Raw genomic sequence first — 20972 nt, 5'->3', positions numbered from 1 at the left:
ATTTGATGATCGAAATCTGTAGGGTTGCATTCAGCTCTAAAAGTTCTATATCTTTTTTTTTTCTTTCCTGTTTACGGGTACTTAGATCCAGATTAAAGCTATAGAGAAGATAACTTTGCTGGATCTCATGTATGGTTGTTGAGATGTTATCGTGTGCTATTCCTTGTGTAAGGAACTTAAAATTATTATCTTACTTAATCCTCACAAAAGCCCTGGTGGACACTTTTGTTCCTGTTTTGTAGATAAGGAAATTGAAGCTCAGAGGTGTTGAGCCCAGTATTTAAGGCTCAATGACTAGCATGAAGAGAAGCCAGTTATAGAACCCTGGTGGTCCTGATGCTGCAGAATCGATCTTCTTGACTAAGCCTTTGTGTGAGCCTTTCCGTGGAGGAGAACACACACTTTTAGACATCACGTCTTTACAACTAGGTGATGGGGAAACTGACACTTATTAGGCACTGCTGTGTGCCCTGTGTTGTGCTAGAAGCTTTCCACATATGAACTCCTCCAAGCCTCGTAAAAGTCATAAAGTATGTGGTGGTATCACCATTTACAGGTAAACTCAGGTCAGTAAGGGACTTGACAGAGGCCTCACAGCCAGTTATTGGTAATAACAGGTTTTGGACCTTGGTTGTGGGTGACCCAAGACTTCTTTTTTCCCAGTTCACATGTCCTCTCACTGGAGGTGGCCCAGGCTGCCCTGTTAGAGCCTGTTCAAAGCCAACATGTGGCCGTCTTGGGTGGGGAATCCCTGTACAAATTCCAGGGGTCTCAAAAGTGCATGTTATGATGGAGGGCTAGGGGCCTGTGTCCCACGCTTCAGGACACAGGTGTTCCCAGCTTCCAAAACCTTCCCTTAGTCCATCCCATGACGGCAGCCTCATCCCATTTCCATAGCACGTGTACCTATTTGAAGAAAACTGAGTTGACACCCTCATGTGTGTCTATACACACACATACATGGGATATATCCCCTCAGTGGGGGTCTCTACAAGACCTCCAAAGAGAGGAAACTCAACAAATGCTTGTTAACTCACCTTCCTGGAGGGAGACCAGGTGCCTATTTTCTAGTGAGGACCTCCGAGATCCTTTTTGGGAGATGGAGCTCTCTGGAGGCTGCTGAGAGGCCCAAGTATTGATGATAGTTGATAAAAGGAGCATTTTATCTCACACTTTAGAAACTGCTGGGTGGATCCAGGCTGCCGGTCTCTGGTAGGGGTTATTTATTCAACTAGAATTGATTAAGTTCCCGTTACATATATAGTGTATGGTAAGTGCTCAGTATACATGCGGAATAAGTTAATTAATGACAAGTACAAGTGATTTTATTTTACTTATTTATTTTTTTGGCCACTCCCCATGGCTTGTGGGATCTTAGTTCCCCGAGCAGGGATCAAACCCAGGCCCTCAGCAGTGAAAGGGCAGAGTCCTAACCACTGGACCGCCAGGGAATTCCCAAGTACAAGTAATTTTAATTACAAGTGACAGAAGCCGGTTCTGGCTAAATGAATAAAAAACAGCATTACAAGAATACTATTGGACTCATTGAAAGAATGCTGGGGAAGATCTATAGAACTAGCTCTAAGCCAAGGGGTGGGTTAGGGAGGACAGAAACAAGGGTAGCCCTGGGAACCAAGCAGGTATCTCTGTTGGGTGCTGCTATAGGTTGACTCGGCTCTGTTCACTTCACAATTCAAAATCCTCAGGGAGCTTGGGTGGTGATTGATAACCTTCCCAGAATCATGTGGGGAAGGTCGGGGTTATCTTCACAAAGGGAGGTGTTCTGGGCAGGCACACACTCAAAGTATCTTCTCCAGTGGATACATAAGGCAACCCTGACCCTCCAGGAGTTTACAGTCAGTGGGGAAGGATAGATAAGTGAAGGGATAATTAATAGAGGGCTGGGATTGATGCTGTGGAAGGTTTGCACAAAATGCACTGGGAGCTCAGGGAGGTTTTCAAGTTTGCATGGGGGGTCGGGGAGTGTCAGATCAGGGAGGAGTTTGTTCGAGATTGAGTTTTAAAGCCTCAATAAAATTTTGCCAGCTGGACAAACGCATTTCAGGAAGAAGTCCTTGTGTGACAGTTCAGCAATATGAAAGAATGGTGTGTCCAGGAAGTGCTAGGAGTTTCCAAGCGCCTGGTCCAGAGATGCATCGTAGAGGGAGAAACGTGGGCGGGACTGGATCTTAAAGGGCCCCGTATGCTCTGTTAGGCTTTGGGACTTGCAATCCTGGGACTTTCAATCCTGAGAACTATCACTGAACGACTTTAAGTGGCAAAAGGACGGGATCAGTCCTAAGTTTTAGGAAGGTGATTGTTGGGGGCTGTAGCAATGTCCTCAAATTCAGTTCCTTTGAATGTGGCTATTAAGCTTGGGTTGCTGATGGTTGCAGACAAGCCAGAGAATGAGATTACAGAGGATCCAGTCAGAAGAGGCTCCCCAGATGGCTGGAGAGTCCCAAATTTCCGTGGGAATTCCCGGTAGCTCCATCTGCTGTAGCAGGTCTGGGGGATGGTAGCAGGGGAAGGAAAGAGGCCCCTGGTGGCTTTCCTTGCTAGTGGAGTTCCCATGTTGAGAGTGACATGTCTTGGCTTAGGAGGCCAAAGGCCACTGAAGGGTGTGGAGAAGCAGGTGTCAAGGGGTTCACCCCCTCCCCACCTCCACTCCCGACAACCAGGTCTTCCTTGCTTAGAGGTGGGCTGTGTGCAATGCAGCAGTCGTCTGGGAGGAGCATCTGGGAAGAATGCAGAAGCCGCCGAGGCCCTTTAGCTGGGTGGGAATGGAAGCACTTCCTTTAGATAGCCATTTTGTGCTTTTGTAGAGGTAGCTGAATGAGATTATGAAAGCCGGGGTCCCCGGGGGTTGCTGGGGGCTGCCGAGAAAGCTTCCTTTTCCCCATAAACATGAGCTCTGACAGGGAACAGCACACAGCGCTGTTTCCTTTGCAGTAGGTGGTTTCTGAAAACAGGAAAATGTGTGCTCCTTCTGTGATGATTTGAAGCTAGTGCTTTGGAGGAATTGGGACTGTCTTAATACAGATCCCCGGTAGGGTAGGTCATGCATCTGAACGTTGTGGAGAAGAGTTTAGGAACATATGGTCCAAATCCAAAGGATGGGCTAGAATCTGCCTGTCTCCAACATTTTAGCTGTGTGACTTCGGCCAAGTTACATAACCTCTCTGTTTTACGTTCTCCAACTGGAGTGAGTTATAGTAACATCACCAATACCACCACCACCAAAACATAATATTTACTGAGTAGTTACAGTATGCCAGGCACTGTGCCAAAGTGTTTTATATTCATTAGCTCATTTATTTTGTAAACGAACCTATGACGTAAGCGGTGTTCTTATTAGCACTTTACAGATAAGGAAACCTAGGCACAGCGAGTTTAGTAACTTGCTCCCTTCTTACCCTCATCCCCCTGTAAAAATATCAGTAAGTATGGAGCTAGGATTTAAACTTAGACAGTGTGACATCAGAGTTTGATACATCACAGAGCTGTTCTGAGTTTTAAAGGAGATTATGTATGTAAAATGTTCACTACAGATATAGCTCCCGGTCTTTAGGGAGCATTCAGTGCTGTTCGTTATTTCTGGTGCTTTTGGTCTCACCCTCCTTTTTGTCTCTCACAGAAGCAGCTGACACAGGATGACGATGCCGATGAGGTCGAGGTTGCTATTGACAACACAGCTTTCATGGATGAGTTCTTTTCTGAGGTAGGTGCCCTTCCGGTATTTTTTTTCTGAATGGACATAAGGAAACACAACTTCCTTAGTAAAGAATAAAAGCCCCCAGATCTTTCAAGGGTAGCAGAGGAAAGTCAGTCTTTTGCTGGGGTGGAATGGACACACCAAGAAGTTACACGGAGAGTTTCTTCAGTACTTGGCAGGATTTTTAATCTTACCGAGAAAGTCAGGAGAAGGTAAATTATATATATTAAAGAGATGCTTTTAAAGTCTTACGCTACATGACAACATTTTAATGATATCCTTTCTTGCCTGAATTACATAGTTTAAATACAGAACCAACCCTGGGGGCCCAGCCACAAGTGTGGGGAAAAAAAAAAAATTGCATTTCATTACATTGTTAGGCCTGTGATTCGGGTAGATCAGAATTGTTGTTTCCAAAAATTCAATCCCTTTGACTTTTCTGGTGATAACTGAGAAACCAAGAAACCACCAGTTTATGTTTTTCGAAATTCAGCAGAAGCAAACATGGGTGTCCCGTGTGTACAGATTCACATAGTCTTTGATGTAGAGGGTCCTGTTGGAAGGTGCTGTGGTGGACAGTGAGTGATGGGAAGCTTGGGTGGGGGGTTGGGGTGCATTGTGTATCATGGACAAAAACACCGCCTTTGAAGCCAGGGAAATGTGGGTTCAAACCTCAGCCCTGCTTCTGACAGCTGTTGATCTTGTGAACGTTTCCTTAACAGGCTTGGTTTCCTTATCTGTACATTGGGATTGATAATGTAATTCCCCATAGGGCTATTAGGAGGATTAAATGGGTTAGTGTTTCTAAAACATTCCATGTAGCATCTGACGTACATGTGTTTCAATAAAACCAAACCGAGCCACAAGAAGTTCCGGCACTGAAGTTTCTGCCACCATATTATGGTTTCTTTATTTAGGCTTTTTATTGCATATATAAAAAGGCGTCATATTCTTTTTGCAGGGGAGGTATGGGTGCTTCCTGTCATCCGGATTGTGAGTGTGGAAGAGCCACCCTCTAGTTCTTTTCTAAGTGGAGCGGAGCGGGACTTGATGGCTTATGCCAGTTCATCTGTGAGAGTCACAAGCAGGTTTCAGAGCGAACTTGAGTGTGTGCTGACCTGATTGGGAAGTTGGCTGTGAATACTGCACAGATCCCCACCCTCTCCATGGGTGGGTCCATCTCTTTGGTGGAGGAGTCATAGATCAAACAATGCTTGAGTTTTGTGAGTCCAGTATTGTTCTAGGTGTGGACTGTGGAAGGAAAAGGTCTTTCTGTTCAGTGCTGGGGGTGGACTTAAGGAGATGCATGACGTCATTGTAGCTCATTCCTCTGATCTTGCCTTAGAGAACCAGTTACATTAACTTCTTTCCTAGGATAAGGATTCTTCTCCATTAACAGTATCCTACCTCTTTTCTGAACCCATAAGAGGGGCCCCGAGAGGCAGTACTCCTTGTGAGGTGGGAAGATGGTGGGCCTTGGCCTCCAAGACCTGGTCAGAATCTATCCTCAGGCCTTTAATAGCAGTTAACCTTGGTCAGGTTCCTTAACCCAGCTGGGTTTTGATTCCTGCTCTGGAAACTGGGAATGGCAGTACTTACCCTTTCCAGGCTGTTGTGAGGATCACATGAAGATTGCACATCTGGAAAGCATCATCTGAACAGAACGGCGCCAGATGGATGGTGGTTATCTGGGGCGACTTAACAAGGTCTCGAGGCCTGCTGCTTTTCTTATTGCTTTCTCTTAGTCAAATGCTTTTCTATCATTTAGGAAATAAGAAAGCCCTATCATATTTAGGGTGGAGAAGGGGACCGCGTGGTGGGGTGGGAAGAGCCTGATTTTTTGGACATAGTTCCCTACCTGCCACTAACTGTGTGATCTTGGGCACACGCCTTAACTTTTCTCTAAGTCTCTGTGGGTTTAACTGTGAAATGGGGAGGAAAATATTCACCAGACAGATCTGTTGGGGATGAAAGGAGCCAGCACTCAGAAAGTGCTTAGAGAGGGCTTAGGGAAATGTTACCTTCCTCTGTACTCATGTAGATAGAGCACAGGGAGGATCAGTATTGGCGTGGGGCAGAGGCAGGAGGGAGCCCATCATGGAAAGAGGTTGTGCAGGCTCTGGCACCCCACGGATCCCGGTCTACATTTCAGCTCTGCCCATTACAGTGGTATAGCTTTGGAAAAGTTGTTTAACTGCTCTAAACCCCAGTTTCCTCTAAAACAGGCCTAGCGGTATTACCTGCTGGTTGTTATAAAAATAAAATGAGAAAGTATACGGATGTACCCGCACGGTGCCTGACCTACAGTAAGTATGTCTTCAGTAAGTTTTGGTTCTCATCAGCATTCGGTTCCCCAGTGTATTTGTGAATAAATAGACCACACAGTTTACTTTAGAGAATGTGGTCTGGAAATATCCTTGAAGGTGGGTTAAAGTGCATTCCAGATAATAGGGATTTGGGGAGATGAAAAGGTTTCCCTCTATATGTATCGAAGGAATACACCCAGTACATCCTGCAGGATACATTGATAACTGTGTAGATTTCCTGGGGATGCACTCTTGTGATAAAAGGTACCTTTTGGACTGCTTTCAGCAGGTAGGTCACCCCTGGTTATTTGCTGAGGACTGATGGTGTGAATCACAGCTTGGTCAGAGAGGCATTTGCAAGGTACAGATGAAGCCGCAAGATCAGGATGTTTTCAGAATGTGCTTTGCCCTGTAAAACTCAAGTGGTTTCTCCAGCCTCCCGGTTATTATAGAAAAGAGTTGACCCTTGGATGTTTAGGCCTCCTTGGCTGTTAAAAAGCCAGGGTCTAGTAAATGATAAACCTTCGATGTTTTGTCTAATTTGCAGTTGTCTGTATTTTCCTTGGTCTCTTTGTTCAGTTGGCAGAGAGTTCAGAGTTTTAGAGGAAACAGAACCTGCCTGAGACGGAAAGATTGAGAGATGGAGTCGGCCTGCTATGTAACAAATCACCTTACCAGTTAGTGGGGTGAAGCAACCACTTTGTAATCCTGAGGGATTCTGTGGATTAGGGATTCAGACAGGGCCCAGTGAAGGTGGTTTGTTTTTTTTAGGGGGTGGGGGGCAGGGGCTGTGCCCTCACGACTTGTGGGATCTCTCAGTTCCCCATCCAGAGATTGAACACGGGCCCCAGCAGCGAAAGTGCCGAATCTCTTAACCACCAGACCACCAGGGAGCTCCCGGAGGTGGGTTATTTTTGCTGCACAGTTTCTGGGGCCTTGAATAACCAGAGTCTGGAATCTCAGAGCCTTTTTTTTTTTTTTTTTAAATATTTGTTTATCTATTTATTTGTTTGGCTGTGCTGGGTCTTAGTTGCAGCACGTGGGATCTTTTAGTTTCAGGTTGCAGACTCTTAGTTGCAGCATGCCAACTCTTGGTTGTGGCATGTGGGATCTAGTTCCCTGACCAGGGATCGCACCCGGGCCCCCTGCACTGGGAGCACGGAGTCTTAGCCACTGGACCCTTTTTTTTTTTTTTTTTTTGGAGCACAGGCTCCGGACGCGCAGGCTCAGCGGCCATGGCTCACGGGCCCAGCCGTTCCACGGCATGTGGGATCTTCCTGGACCAGGGCACGAACCCGTGTCCCCTGCATCGGCAGGCAGACTCTCAACCACTGCGCCACCAGGGAAGCCCCTCAGAGACTTCTTAATTCAAGCATCTGGTGCCTGAAGTAGGGTGAGTCAAAGGAGCACCTGTACTTGACCTCTTTCCGTGGCACGGGCTCCTCAGCATGACCAGCTCAGGGTCATCGGTTTGGTGGAGGAGGCTTAGGGCTCCAAGACAAGCATTGTAGCTGTGCAAGTCATACAGCCCATCGCTTGTATCGTACTCTGTTGTCGAAGCAGTCACAAGCCCGCCAGATTCAAGAGAGCAGTACATAGATACCACCTCTCAATGAGGAGATTGAAGAATTTGTGCCATGTTTTAAAACCGCCAGAGTCACAGCTCCATATGCCATCGTCCTACACCAGCATCGCAGGCAGTGAGAGAGCAGGCAGCTAGAAAGGTTCAGAAATCCTTTGATCGGGGAGGAAAACTACCCAAATCCTCCACACTGACTTCCCCTGGGGCTCTTTGGCCAGCAGTGGATCACATGGTCATGGCCACTCTTTTCTAGAATGGAGACCAGGAAAGTGAGAACTTAGCAAAGGGGCAGACTTGTCAGGATTGCCATAGAACCGATCATGATTCATCGTCTGGGGCTGGCAACATTGCTGCCCAAACAAAATCAGAGTTCTGTTAACAGGAAAGGGCAGGGGCAGGTGGGGATGGCTATTTGGATTGGCAGTATGAGGTGCAGAAAGATTTCTGTGATCAAACATGTTTGAGAAACACTTCATACTCTTTTCCTCCCATGGAGATTGAAAATGCACATGAACTTATTAAAGACTCTAAGAAGTCCTATAATAAAGAAACCTGGTTAACTTACCTATCTCAACACTTATTTTTTTCATAGAACCCTTTGTGACATGTAACTTCGGTTAGCAAAATGAATGAATAGATTTCAGAAAACGCTATTATAAAGTTTTCTTTCTTGGATGGGCTTAAGGAAGGTACATGAGGCGATTCGGCAATGGTGTGTGAAGCAGGCTTACCCCTGGAGTTACTTACATTCATTTATCCATTGAACAAACTTCTACTGAGGGATACCATGTGCTTGGCATGGTGATGGGGATAACGAGACGGGTGGAGCAGTGGCTGGTTAGCGGAAATGAGAGGTGAACAGTCTTGTGATCTTTGTTAAAACGAAGATCCTCAAAGTGGATGTAACTTGGAAATCTAGGCATTTAGTTGAATCTAGCGGGTTAAATACTCTCCAACTCGTTCTTGAAGTAGCATCTTTGGATGACTAGGTGAGCTGGTAGGTTCTGCGTCTCTGGGCTCTTTCCATAGGCAGGCAGGAAGCCCTTGCCGGTCATTTGCCTGTTTACCCTCCGGTCCGTTCCCTGCCCTCCCTGTACTCTGCTCTGTATTGCAAGGTACTCATTGCCCGGGTTCCCTTGCCAACTGGCTTTTGGTGTGTTTGACCCAGGGGAGGCACTGCAGAAGAGTCAAGTTCGGGGGATGAAGCTTCGGTTTTCCTCCCAGACATATCTCCTCCACGGCCTCAACTTTCCCTCCATAGACCCTCCTCCGTGGTCCTGTTCTGCCGGTCGACTCCGCCATCGTCTGGCTCCCATCAGAGGGGCCCTGGTGACCCCGCCTTCCTTCTTCGTCCCTCCAGCCAGCTCTTGCTCATTTCCAGAGTGCCTCACCATCCTCTGTTTGGCTTCTCAGCTCTTGCATCTCTGTGTCAAGAATTCCCTGTATTTTCCAGTGGGCAGCTAGAAAAGCTCACAAGTCCTTTTATGAGGGAGGAAAACTACCCAACCTACCCAATTACTTCAGCTAAAATAACTAGATAGGTTTTTATTTTCCTGACCCTACTCTGAGTGATGCAAAGCCCAGATACACTTAATTGATTTGAGGTGATTGTCCAAGACTACTACTTTTCACTGGTCAGTATAGCTCTGAGATCATGTTTCTTTTCATTCGTAAAAGGAGAGTTGACATACTACGCTCAGTCTTGCTAAAACCCCTTGAGGGACTTGCCTTCTGTTGCTTGGCTGACTGAGACCTTTCTCTGTCCCTCGTCAGTGTTCGTTTTCCAAAGAAAGAAGCAAACAAGTCAAGGAGGACTTCACTGAGAACTTCTAATACAAGGACTGTTTCGGATTTTGCTATTTGGGGAGAAAAGTAAAGGTATATGAATTGTGCGAAGCGGGAGTCATTTATTTGACCCTTACAACCCCATTACTTTTGTCACCTTCAAAAGGTGACATATAATAAGTTTTCAGTAAATAAATATGTAAGATTTAATGCCTAACTTAAGAGGTACCAGGCACCTGGGAATTTAGGGGAGGCAGGGACATTTTAGGTAGAAGAGACAAAGCCTTATACCTTACCCCACGGCATCTGCCAGCCTCCAAAGCAGTACTTTCTCTGCTTTTAGATTACATTACATTGGATTAGATTCCACTGGCTAATTAGGTCCGGAGGGAAGAGGCCATCCATGCCTTGAAAATAACTCCCTCCTTTTAGTTAGATGATGGCGATTAGTATGGTCCTTCCTCGGTGTCTGCGGGGGTGGGGGAATTGGTTCCAGGACCCCCGTGGATACCAAGTCTGTGGACGCTCAAGTCTCATATAAAATGGCAGAGTATTTGCATATAATCTACACACACCTGCATACCTTAAATCATCTCTAGGTTACTTATGATACCTAATACAATGTAAGTGCTATGTAAATAGTTGCTGGTGTGGTAAATTTGAGTTTTGCTTTTTCGAACTTTCTGGATTTTTTTTTTTTTTTTTCCCTGAGTATTTTCGATCCGGGGTTGGTTGAATCCATGGATGCAGAACTTGAGGATACAGAGGGCAGCCTATATACTGTGGTAATTATAGTTGGTTCCATGAGGCAGACACCCAGTGTGAAGAGTGGTCGACTTGCTGTCCTTACTGGATTTCCTTGGGTGGCTACTGACATCACAGGACATGTTGTTAACATTAGCACTGCTGTGAGGATTAAATGAGACATTGCTCGTAAAGGCTCAGCGTAGTACCTGCACACAGTAGATGTGCAATAGTTACTGACTATTTTTGTCTTTATCACCATGTGACGTTTATTGAGCGTGTACTTTGTGTTAAGCCTTTGACATATCTTATCTCATTTAATGCCCACACAAACTCTAGGAAGTGGGAAATATGATAGTCCTCGTTTCACGGATGAGAGAACTGGGGCTCAGAGAGGGTAAGTGGCTTGTTCAAGGTCAAAAAACTGCTAAGGGGCGGAGCCAGAATGTGAACCTGGTATGATTCTAACTTATTTTCTTAAACTGTGCTATCTAGATGGCCCCATTACTGACAAATCGTTGAAAAATACATTTTAAAAAGTAACAAAAAATAAGTGGGCATTGGGGATGTATTAGCTGCAAATTTAGCATGGCGATAAAAAAAACAAAAACTTGCAGATTGGTTCCCTCAGTCAGCAGCTTGACTGAGTTGCTTGAGCTCTCCTTGTGTAAAAAGCTCTCTACAGGGAGCCTTGGTTGGAGAACAAAGAAGTAAGGCACATGATGTGAGTCAAAGGTAATTGAGCCAGTCTCACAGAACTGGTGAGTGGATCACACACATTCACCTGATACAGGCTGACTACACACGGACCTGGGAGAGAAGATAGAGAGCTTCCCGTAGGTGATTCTTGCACCTTCACCTGGTTCAGGAGACAGGGTTTGGATTTAACAGTTGCCTTGGTTCAAACCTCGGTCTTGCCTCTTTCTGCAGTTATGGCCTTGATAGACTTCCTCAGTCTCTTTGAGCCTCAGTGCTCTCGTGCATAAAAAGGAGTGACAGTGACTTCACAGACATCCAGTGAAGGGCCTTGTTTCTGGGACAGGTGTTTGTTAAATCGGGTTTAGTTCTTAAATATATTATTGTGTAGGGTAATGTCAGTCTATTTAAAACAACCCCAAACAAACACACAGACAAATAGCACTTGAACTTTTAGATGCGGCCCTGGCAGATTTCCTGCCAGCCCTGTCCCCCCCCCGCCCTGATCTTTGGTTGTCTGGCAAATGCACAAAAGGAAATTAATTGCATGTCTACCTGCTACCATGAAATACTCTGAAAGTCACCTTCGAGAAAAACGAACACTTCCAAGAAAAAACAGAGACACATAGTTTAAAAAAAAAAAAAAACCTCTGTGATCGGTCAGTTGCCCATCCTGAAGTCCTGAAGGGATTCTGAGGTTGTTTGGTGAACTAAGTTACTGGATTACTAAATCAGAGGCCCTGAAATACCTCCAGATGGTGAGGTGGTTGAGGACAGAGGGAAGAGAGCAGCTGCCGTGGGTGGAGGATGACTGGAGGCGGGGGTGGAGGCCCCAGGTCTGGAAAGTTCTGCGGGCAGGTTGAGGATGGAGCCCGGAGGCCCATTTACCATCTGGTCTCCAAGTGCCTGGAGTGACCCTAAGCTTGGGGTCCAACAGCCTCATCCTAAAAACTTCCTACCTCGTCTCCCTACCACTGACCCAGCTTTGGGGCGGGATGCTCTTCACTTGATGAAATAATATTCCAGGAGCTATTTTCTAAGACATTCAGTCTGTTGAACATGCAAAACCTTAGGCCTCTGGCTTCTTAAAAGAGGGTGATTCGTTCCGTTGTTAAAATTCATTTTAAAATGGCGAGGACATGTTATTCTAGAAAGTCTTTTTTCTCAGTCCTGTTTTTTTTTTTTTTTTTTTTTGCGGTACGCGGGCCTCTCACTGTTGTGGCCTCTCCCGTTGTGGAGCACAGGCTCCGGACGCACAGGCTCAGAGGCCATGGCTCACGGGCCCAGCCGCTCCGCGGCATGTGGGATCCTCCCGGACCGGGGCACGAACCCGTGTCCCCTGGATCGGCAGGCGGACTCTCAACCACTGCGCCACCAGGGAAGCCCCTCAGTCCTGTTTTATACAATGTAATAGCTCTGGCATGACAGTCACGTGATGGCCATGGAAACGTGGTGTGATGTGCTGACACTTTAGGAGTTGGAAGAGGAGTCAGTGCTCTGGGAGAGATGAAGAGAGAGGGAAGGGTAAGGTGGCAATTTCTGGATCCCCCGAGACCCTGAGTCTGAGGTGGTTACACGCCTAGAGCCACCAGCGCTCACAGGTGACAACACAGGCCTTTTTAAGAACTGGGTAGGCTTGGGATGCTGCTGAAAATGAAGCAGTACGAAGAAGCCGGAAACATTGTCTTAGCTCTAATGGAAAAAGCACCCCAGTCGGACTCTGGAGAGCACTATTTGAGTGCTGTCCCTACCACCAACCCTGTGACCTATGACCTCTTTAAACTTAGTTTCCTCATTTCAATAATGGTCTGAATGCAGTGCTATGGATTGTTTTGCCAGCTGTGAAAATGCTTCACAAATGTTTGGGTAGCTACTTGTATTTGTATTTACACTCTGATGATATTATTAGACTGAAAATGTATTCTGTATCTTTCTTTTTGGTTTTTCTGTTTGTTTGTTTTGTTTTGTTTATTCTGTATCTTTAAGCAAGTAATTCCATTCTCAAACTATGGTGCATCAAAGCCAATATATTGGGTTGGCCCAAAAGTTCGTTCGAGTTTTCTGTAACGTCTTATGGGAAAAACCCAAAGGAACATTTTGGCCAACCCATATTTGTAGAGGGTCAAATCCCCGCTCCACTGTCAAAATTACTAATTTGAGGGGTAGAGAACTCAAGTTTTATTTCTTTGTAATTTGGAGAGCTGTGATCAGGGTTTTTTTTTTTTTTCTTTTCTTTAAGTGAATTATTCACCAGAAGGAAGGGCTGCTGGAAGCTGCATATTGAGTTGTATTTTCGTTGTATCTCAGGTGTTAAGATCCTACTCTTTGGCATTTTACAAGATTTCTGTTCGTTGACTGTGGCCGTGTTGATGTGCCCCTCATTGTGGAAGCGAGGCAGGTAGATGTGGTGGGTTTTGAGGTCTCTTTGGCATGTGCTGCTCCCTGCATATGCACTGGCACCGCAGCAGAGGCCGTGGTGCCGGGACAGCCGGTGCCTTTGAAGAGGGAGCCGAGGCTGAACTTAAATGCTCAGGCAGCAGCGTCCTGGGACGGTGTTCCATCTGGGAATGAGGCGCGGCTAGAAGTACTTTCTGATACACACCTTGTACAGTTAGGAACCTCAGAAATGGGCAGAAATGGTCCACGGCTTGAGCTCCTGGGTCTTGATCGTCTAAGGCGATCAGCTAGTAAGAGGCGTTTCCCCAGAACACATGTCCAAGAGAAGCTCAGCATCTCCTGAGATGGTCATTGCTTCGTGTCTCTCTCTCTTTCTCTCTTCCTCATCTCTGTTTCTGTCTTTCTCTTCCTCTCATTCTTCCCTCTGTGTTTCTCACTCTCCAGGTTTGTTCTCTCCGTTTCCCTCTTTTTCTTTCCTTTTTCCCTCTCTCCTGTCCTCACTTTCTGCTGTTCCACTTTTGGAGGAGCGGGGGTCTGCCTGGTAAGGTTTCTTGACCCTTCACTCTGATTATTCCTCATGAGTTGTCCTGGCCCTTCTTGACTCTGGCCGGGATCTTCCCATCCAAGGTGAGTAAACGTACTCCTCTCAGGGAGCAATGAGGACGGGTCTTCAATGGCTGCTCTGTTTACGTTCGTTTCTCTGGCTATGGAAAGGGTACTCACTGGGCTCACTGGTCCTCAGAAGACATTTCCTGTCGCCATCTTCTTCCACAAACCCAGAAGGTGGGCAGGGAGCTCTGTTTTCATCTAAGTCATGGCTATATTCTTCCTCTTGATGACAAAGGCTATCATCTTTCTAATGATAGATCGAGGAAACTCGACTCAACATTGACAAGATCTCAGAGCACGTGGAGGAAGCTAAGAAGCTCTACAGTATCATTCTGTCTGCACCCATTCCAGAGCCAAGTGAGTGTTGACTCAGGGCTGAATCACCCAACAGTGACCCTTGGCCACTGGGGCTGGGCCTTGGTTTCCTCCCTCTGTGAGCAGCAGGGGAGGGGGTGTATTACCTTACACTAACATACGTGCCGTGTCATCTCCCGTCCTCCTCTACCCTCTCCTGGTCACTGCTCTGCTGCTGTTACCTCTTCTCTTCATGGTCCAACCCATTTAGCCAAACTCTCCTCTCCTTCCCAGCTAGTCCCTCTCGTGACTGGCAACGGCTCTTACAGCTGCTGACATACCTCATCTCTGTCCCACCCACCACTGCCCCTGTGCTATTTCCTCTGCCTGAAATGCTTCCCCAGTACCCCCCTATTTTTCCACGAGGTGTTTTTATTCTGTAGTTCTGGAGTAGGATGCCAGGAAAAAAATGCCTTTTAAAAATAAGCTTTCTGTGATTCTAATGACAGATGTCTTGAGAGCCCACCAAGATACATACTGCTCTGGGCAGTGGGCACCTGAGAAAGCTCCCCACCTCCTCTGTTGATTGTTGTAGCTGACTAAGCTCTCAGTCTCTTCTAGCTGACTCTGCCTGCATTTGTTTATCCAGAAACCAAGGATGACCTGGAGCAGCTCACGACTGAGATCAAGAAAAGGGCCAACAACGTCCGGAACAAACTGAAGAGTAAGAAAGGAGCAAAGGGAGCCGGCGGCACTCCCACCATCCGTCTCACGTCCGGGGTCCAGCTCTCCTGGACCGGAACTCTTCCTGGCGGGAGGGACAGCACCCTTGCCGTCTTTGCTTGTGGTCTGGGCACTGTGCCTGGAATGACCTATTAGAGTCCCAGACAGTTTACCTGCTCTCGAGTCATGACTGTGGTTGAGAGAGTCCAGAATTGAAGTTCGGAGATGGGAATGAAAGTGTGCTTTCAGCTACTGGGTATTTGGGCGACTTGGTCCCTTAGTTTTAGTCCCTCGACTTTTCTCTTCCTGGTCCCATTTCCTTCCCCAGCACCTACGTACATTTGAACAATGATGTTAGTGATGTATGGATGCCAGATGGATTATAGAGTCTGGAGACATTTCTTGGGGGCCACGTATCACCCTCCCTTCACCCCCGTGCCCGCCCCTCAATTTAGGGCATTGTTCAGTGAAGCCACTGTCGTAGATTCAGTTCCTCTGGGGGCGCAGAAGGTTCCTTAGTTCCACGGCTATCACCTGCATTCTTGCCGCACTGTACTTGCTGACAAGTGCATGCTGTTGGTCTGGGAGTGCAAGCAGCATCGCTCAGCCTAATTTATCATTTCTTCCCCCCAGACAGACTGTACTGCCTGTTTTCATGCGGGTGGAGGTGGAAGTCGTTAGTGGCAGCTTCCAGTCATAGCCGTGATCGTGTGCCAAGGCCTCTGTGTGCATTCTCATTTAATTTTCACGTCGGTGCTGCTAGGGGAGCACTGCTGTTTATTCCATTTTACAGACGAGAGCACAGGAACACTAACAGAGGTTAAGTGGCTTTTCCAAAGTTACATGGCTACTAAGTGGCAAGGATTTGAGTCCGAGTCTCTTAGTGACAGAGACTCATGCTGTTAACCACTGTGCCGAGAGGTATCCAAGGAAGAAGACCTGGCAGTAGTAAAGGTCGTGGAACACGTGTCCCGTGGCTCAGGTGTGAGCTGACCTTTTGAGACTGGACCTACCTGCTGTTACGTCTCCTGGGCCGGGTGTGTGAGAAAGAGAGAGGAGGCCGCACTGCGCAGTGTGTTTCTTGGAGGAGAGCAGCAGATGCGTTGCTAGAATAACCTCCTCTCCCACGCAGGCATGGAGAGGCATATTGAAGAAGACGAGGTCCGGTCGTCAGCAGACCTTCGGATTCGGAAATCCCAGGTGAGATTTTCCCTGGCCTAACAGCCATCTAGTCCAATCTTTTAATTTTTTTTTTCTTAGCTGTGGAGTCTTTTTAATTTAAAAAAAAATTTTTTTAAAATATATTTATTTTTGGCTGCATTGGGTCTTTGTTGCTGTGTGCGGGCTTTCTCTAGTTGTGGCGAGCGGGGGCTACTCTTCGTTGCGGTGCACGGGCTTCTCATTGCAGTGGCTTCTCTTGTTGTGGAGCACGGGCTCTAGGTGTGCAGGCTCCAGTAGTTGTGGCTCACGGGCTTAGTGGCTCCACGGCATGCGGGATCTTCCTGGACCAGGGCTTGAACCCATGTCCCCTGCATTGGTAGGCGGATTCTTAACCACTGTGCCACCAGAGAAGTCCCTTTTTAAAATCTTTATTGAAGTATAGTTGATTTATAATACTGTGTTGGTTTTAGGTGTACAGCAAAGTGATTCGGTTTTGCATATATATGCTTCTTTTTCAGATTCTTTTGCATTATAGGTTATTATAAGATATCGAACATAGTTCCCTGGGTGATACAGTAAATCCTTGTTGTTTATCTATTTTATATATAGTAGTGTATATCTGTTAATCCCATATTCCTCATTTATTCTCCCCCCTTCCCCCTTTGGTAAGCATAAGTTTGTTTTCTACGTCTGTGAGTCATGTCTGTGCTTCTGTTTTGTAAATAAATTCATTTGTATTATGTTTTAGATTCCACATATAAGTGATACGTTTGTCTTTCTCTGTCTGACTTACTTCACTTAGTATGATAATCTCCAGGTGCATCCATGTTGCTGCAAAAGGCATTATTTCATTCTTTTTTATGGCTGAGTAATATTCCATTGTATATATGTACCACATCTTCTTTATCCATTCTTCTGTTGATGGACATTTAGGTTGCTTCCATGTCTTGGGCTATTGTAAATAGTGCTGCTATGAATGTTGGGGTGCATGTATCTTTTCGAATTAGAGTTTTTGTCTTTTCCAGCTATATGCTGGGGAGTGGGATTGCTGGATCGTATGGTAACCCTATTTTTAGTTTTTTAAGGAACCTTCATACTATTCTCCATAGTGGCTGCACCAATTTACATTCCCACCAACAGTGTAGGAGGGTTCCCTTTTCTAGCTGTGGAGCCTTTAAAACAAAAAACAACCAACAACCACTGTTTGGAACTCAATTTGAGGAACTGATGGAGGGGAGCTGCTCAGGTTGAAGTGGGGGTCCAGCTGGTGGCCCCTCTCACACTGTCCTCTAAGGAGGTGCCTGAGGCTCCCAGAGCACTGCTGAGGGTTTAGTGAGCCTCTTTGGTTTACAGGTGAGGAAACTGAAGTTTTCTCTCTGAAGACTGTTGGTCATTAGTTGTCCAGTTTGGAGTCAGGGTGTTTGGTGGTCATCAAAGATATGATCCTTGTTCTTAAACTGGCACGGTGTTCCAAGTAGCACAAGGAAACTATGACATAAGACCCACAGGAGAACGTGTATGAAGACCGGATCAAATGCACGTGCTCCCGGCATCAGACGATCTCGGGAAAAAGTGGGGTGGCCAGAGGAGGCTGGGCCTTGGTGGGCAAGATGCCAACATGGACAGGCTCGGGGAGAGGTTCTCCTTAGAGGCATGGGGGGCAGGAGTGGTGTGTGTGGGTGCCGGGGTGGGTTGGTAGCAGCGGGGGTGGGGGTGGGTGTGAGGGGCAGACGTGAAGAGAGCAGCCTGCCTAGAGAAAAACGTTTGTCATGCGATAGTGGACGCTGAGTTTTTGGTAGAGAACATAGCACCGTATTCCAAAGGCCTTTGGCTGCAGTCCAGGGAGTTTGGAGCTGACTGAGTAGCCTGTATGCATTGACTTTGGGTTGCAGTTTGTACGGAGGATAATATGGGAACCAGTTGAAAACTGGATCAGAGTGGGAAAGAGGCAAGAGGCAGGTGGGTCTTTAGTTGGGTTTTGCAATGATTTTGGTCTGAATTTGCCTGGTGGTAGTTGGTTTGAAAAAAGCATAGATATTGGTGATTTTGCAAAGGAAAAACCAGTAGGGCTTGATGCTGAGAGGTGAGTAAGAAAAAATGATAAAGATTTGAGTTTAGGCACCAGGGCCATTGACTTGAAGGCACTGAGTTACAAGCAAGAAAAGTTGGGGAGGTCAGTTTGAGTAACAACCCAAGGATCTTTGGATGTAGGAGGGAGTCTGGCAGCTTTAGAAAACAGGGCCTCTGAGATTCACAGGGTATCTCCTTTGGCCTCACAATTACTATAGGAGTTCAGCAAGACAGGTTAATAGATACTGAAAACATGCTTTGGAAAGGTCATCCGACTTTTCCAATGGTGTAAAGTTAGGAAACCAAAAAACTGAGTCTTGTACCTGGTCTTTGTTTTTTGTTTTGTTCTGTTTTCATTTTTATACAATTTTGAAAGGTTACTTTTCATTTACAGGGATGCCCAAATGTTGGCTGTATTCCCTGTGTTGTACAGTACATCCTTGAGCCTGTCTTACACCCAGTAGTTTGTACCTTTCACTCCCTCACCCCTATATTGCCCTCCCCGCCCCACTGGTAACCACTAGCTCCTTCTCGTTATCTGTGAACATGTTGCTTTTCTGTTATATTCACTAGTTTGCTGTATTTTTTAGATTCCACATATAAGTGATATCATACAGTATTTGTCTTTGTCTTATTTCACTTATGCCTCCCAAGTCCATCCATGTTGCTGCAAATGGCAAAATTTCATTCTTTTTTTTTTATGTTTGAGTAGTATTCCATTGTAGATATCTATACCACATTTTCTTTATCCATTCATCTGTTGATGGACACTTAGGTTGCTTGGCAATTGTAAATAATGCTGCTGTGAACATTGGGGTGCATGTATCTTTGCAAATTAATTTTTGGGTTTTTTTCATATACACCCAGGAGTGGAATTGTTGGGTCATATGTTAGTTCTGTTTATAGTTTTTTGAGAAACCTCCATACTGTTTTCCAGTGACTGTACCTGTTTACATTCCCACCACGAGTTGTCCCTGGTCTTCTGGTTCCAGGACCAGTGCTGCTGGGGCTGGCTGTGTAGGGGCTGGGGTTCTATAAGAGTTGTGGACCTTCCCCTCCCTCGCGTCCTGGGGGCTCACAGCATTTGACCTTGCTCCCACAGCACTCCGTCCTCTCCCGGAAGTTTGTGGAGGTGATGACCAAATACAACGAGGCCCAGGTGGACTTCCGTGAACGCAGCAAAGGGCGAATCCAGCGGCAGCTCGAGATCAGTGCGTGTCTGAAGTTTGGCCTGTGCCCCTTCACCCTTCCTGCCACGTGCTTGTCCGTTCCCAGTCGTGTCCTCCCCTCTCCCAGGGGAGAGGGAGCAGCAGCCCCGCTGGTGGCTTCTGCCTTCTCTTTTGTGCCCAAGCTGGGGACAGGCCTCACAGCACTGGTGCATCCTGGATGTTGCGTCTTAGGCTGAAAGATGGCTCGGAGTTACCAGGCCCGAGTCGTTTGACTGCCGTGGGAGCCAGCGTTTCTGCGTCCATGGAGGGAAGCACTTGCTACACAGCTGCACTCCTTGGGGCTCATGACATCTTTTGCTGCCTGTTTGACAGCAGAGAATGGTGCTAGTTGCCATGAGGAATAAAGAAGTTACTACAGCCACGCCCTTTAGGAATCAGAAACCGGACTGCAGGGCCCCACAGGGCGGAAAGTGCTTTGAGCGCAGGAACTGAATGAACAAGGGCGCAGGCAGAACAAAGCACGCGTGTTCAGGAGGGAGAGGCCGTCCAGGGCCTGGGAACAGGGCGCATTTGGGTGGAGCAGGGTGAGGTTAAGGCGGATGGAGGGAGGTCTCACCCAGGAACTGGCCCCTTGTCCTGAGGACCTTGGACTCCATGGTGGAGTGAAGGGGGCCAGGAGACATTCTGAGCTGGAAAGGAATGTCATCAGACATGGGCCTCAGGAAGGTAACTGTTGATAATGTTGAGGACGGATTGGATTAGGGGAGAAATCCAGAGAAAGGAGAGTCAGGAGGCTTGTAAGGCCATGGTCTTTAGAGTGAACTTACTGTATTCCCATTTTCAGGGAACTTTTTTTTTTTTTTTTTTGCGGTACGCGGGCCTCTCACCGTAGTGGCCTCTCCTGTCGTGGAGCACAGGCTCCGGACGTGCAGGCTCAGCGGCCATGGCTCACGGGCCCAGCCGCTCCGCGGCATGTGGGATCTTCCCGGACCGGGGCACGAACCCATGTCCTCTGCATCGGCAGGTGGACTCTCAACCACTGCGCCACCAGGGAAGCCCTTTCAGGGAACTTTTGAAATGGTGAGCGTTGATCTTATGTTTGATGCTCTCCTCCTTTTGTTGTAAAGCCGGCAGGAAGACAACAGATGGGGAGCTGGAGGAGATGCTGGAGAGTGGGAACCCTGCCATCTTCACCTCGGGGGTGAGTGATGGTGGGGGCGGGCTGGGCTGCGGAGGCTGGGAGGGCGGGGTGGCGGGAGCCCCGCAGGGGTGTGGTGAGGCTGCGGCGGGCATGATGGCAGATGGTCGGTCTCTGTGCGGCCTGGCCTAGATCATCGACTCTCAGATTTCCAAGCAAGCCCTCAGTGAGATCGAGGGACGGCACAAGGACATCGTGAGGCTGGAGAGCAGCATCAAGGAGCTTCACGACATGTTCGTGGACATCGCCATGCTGGTGGAGAACCAGGTAACAGTGGGTGCCGCGTGGGCAGGGAGGAGAGGAAGCCCGGGGCTTCCCGAGAAGGGCGAGACAGGACTCCTGGAAAGACGGGTGGGGTGGGAGAATCATTGGGAAATTGCGTAGTAGATGCTGACATTTTGGACAATCGCAGCCTCATCATTCATGCCTGTTACTTCGGCCTGGAGGTCATTTCTAATTAACATGGGGTTTGATGTGCTCTGTCAAGTACCTGGTTCCCTCCAGCCTCAGGACTGTTGTCTTT

At 47.2% G+C, this 20972-nt stretch overlaps 1 protein-coding gene across 11 annotated transcripts in view; it reads left to right on the top strand.

Annotated features, from left to right (window-relative positions):
- Window positions 1–20972, top strand: part of STX3 (syntaxin 3) — a 150387-nt gene that overhangs the window by 13651 nt on the left and 115764 nt on the right. For 10 of the 11 annotated variants that reach the window (XR_016393782.1, XM_089914767.1, XM_089914768.1 and 7 more), the window contains exons 2-8: window positions 3638–3721; window positions 14092–14191; window positions 14778–14852; window positions 15984–16051; window positions 19185–19293; window positions 20379–20452; window positions 20582–20716. Coding sequence is in view for 10 of the 11 variants with exons in the window: in XM_089914767.1 (XP_089770893.1) it covers window positions 3638–3721; window positions 14092–14191; window positions 14778–14852; window positions 15984–16051; window positions 19185–19293; window positions 20379–20452; window positions 20582–20716 (645 nt within the window). In the remaining variant the exon portion in view is untranslated. The remainder of the gene's footprint in view (window positions 1–3637; window positions 3722–14091; window positions 14192–14777; window positions 14853–15983; window positions 16052–19184; window positions 19294–20378; window positions 20453–20581; window positions 20717–20972) is intronic. The other variant, XM_089914769.1, reaches the window with a different exon arrangement.

Source organism: Delphinapterus leucas, chromosome 7, assembly GCF_059928025.1.
Source record: "Delphinapterus leucas isolate spDelLeu-1000000601 "Yukka" chromosome 7, BTC_Dleu_Yukka2, whole genome shotgun sequence".
In the NCBI taxonomy this organism is placed as follows: Eukaryota; Metazoa; Chordata; class Mammalia; order Artiodactyla; family Monodontidae; genus Delphinapterus; species Delphinapterus leucas.
Note: the sequence above shows the minus strand (reverse complement) of the source record. Positions and strands in the feature narration are given on the sequence as shown.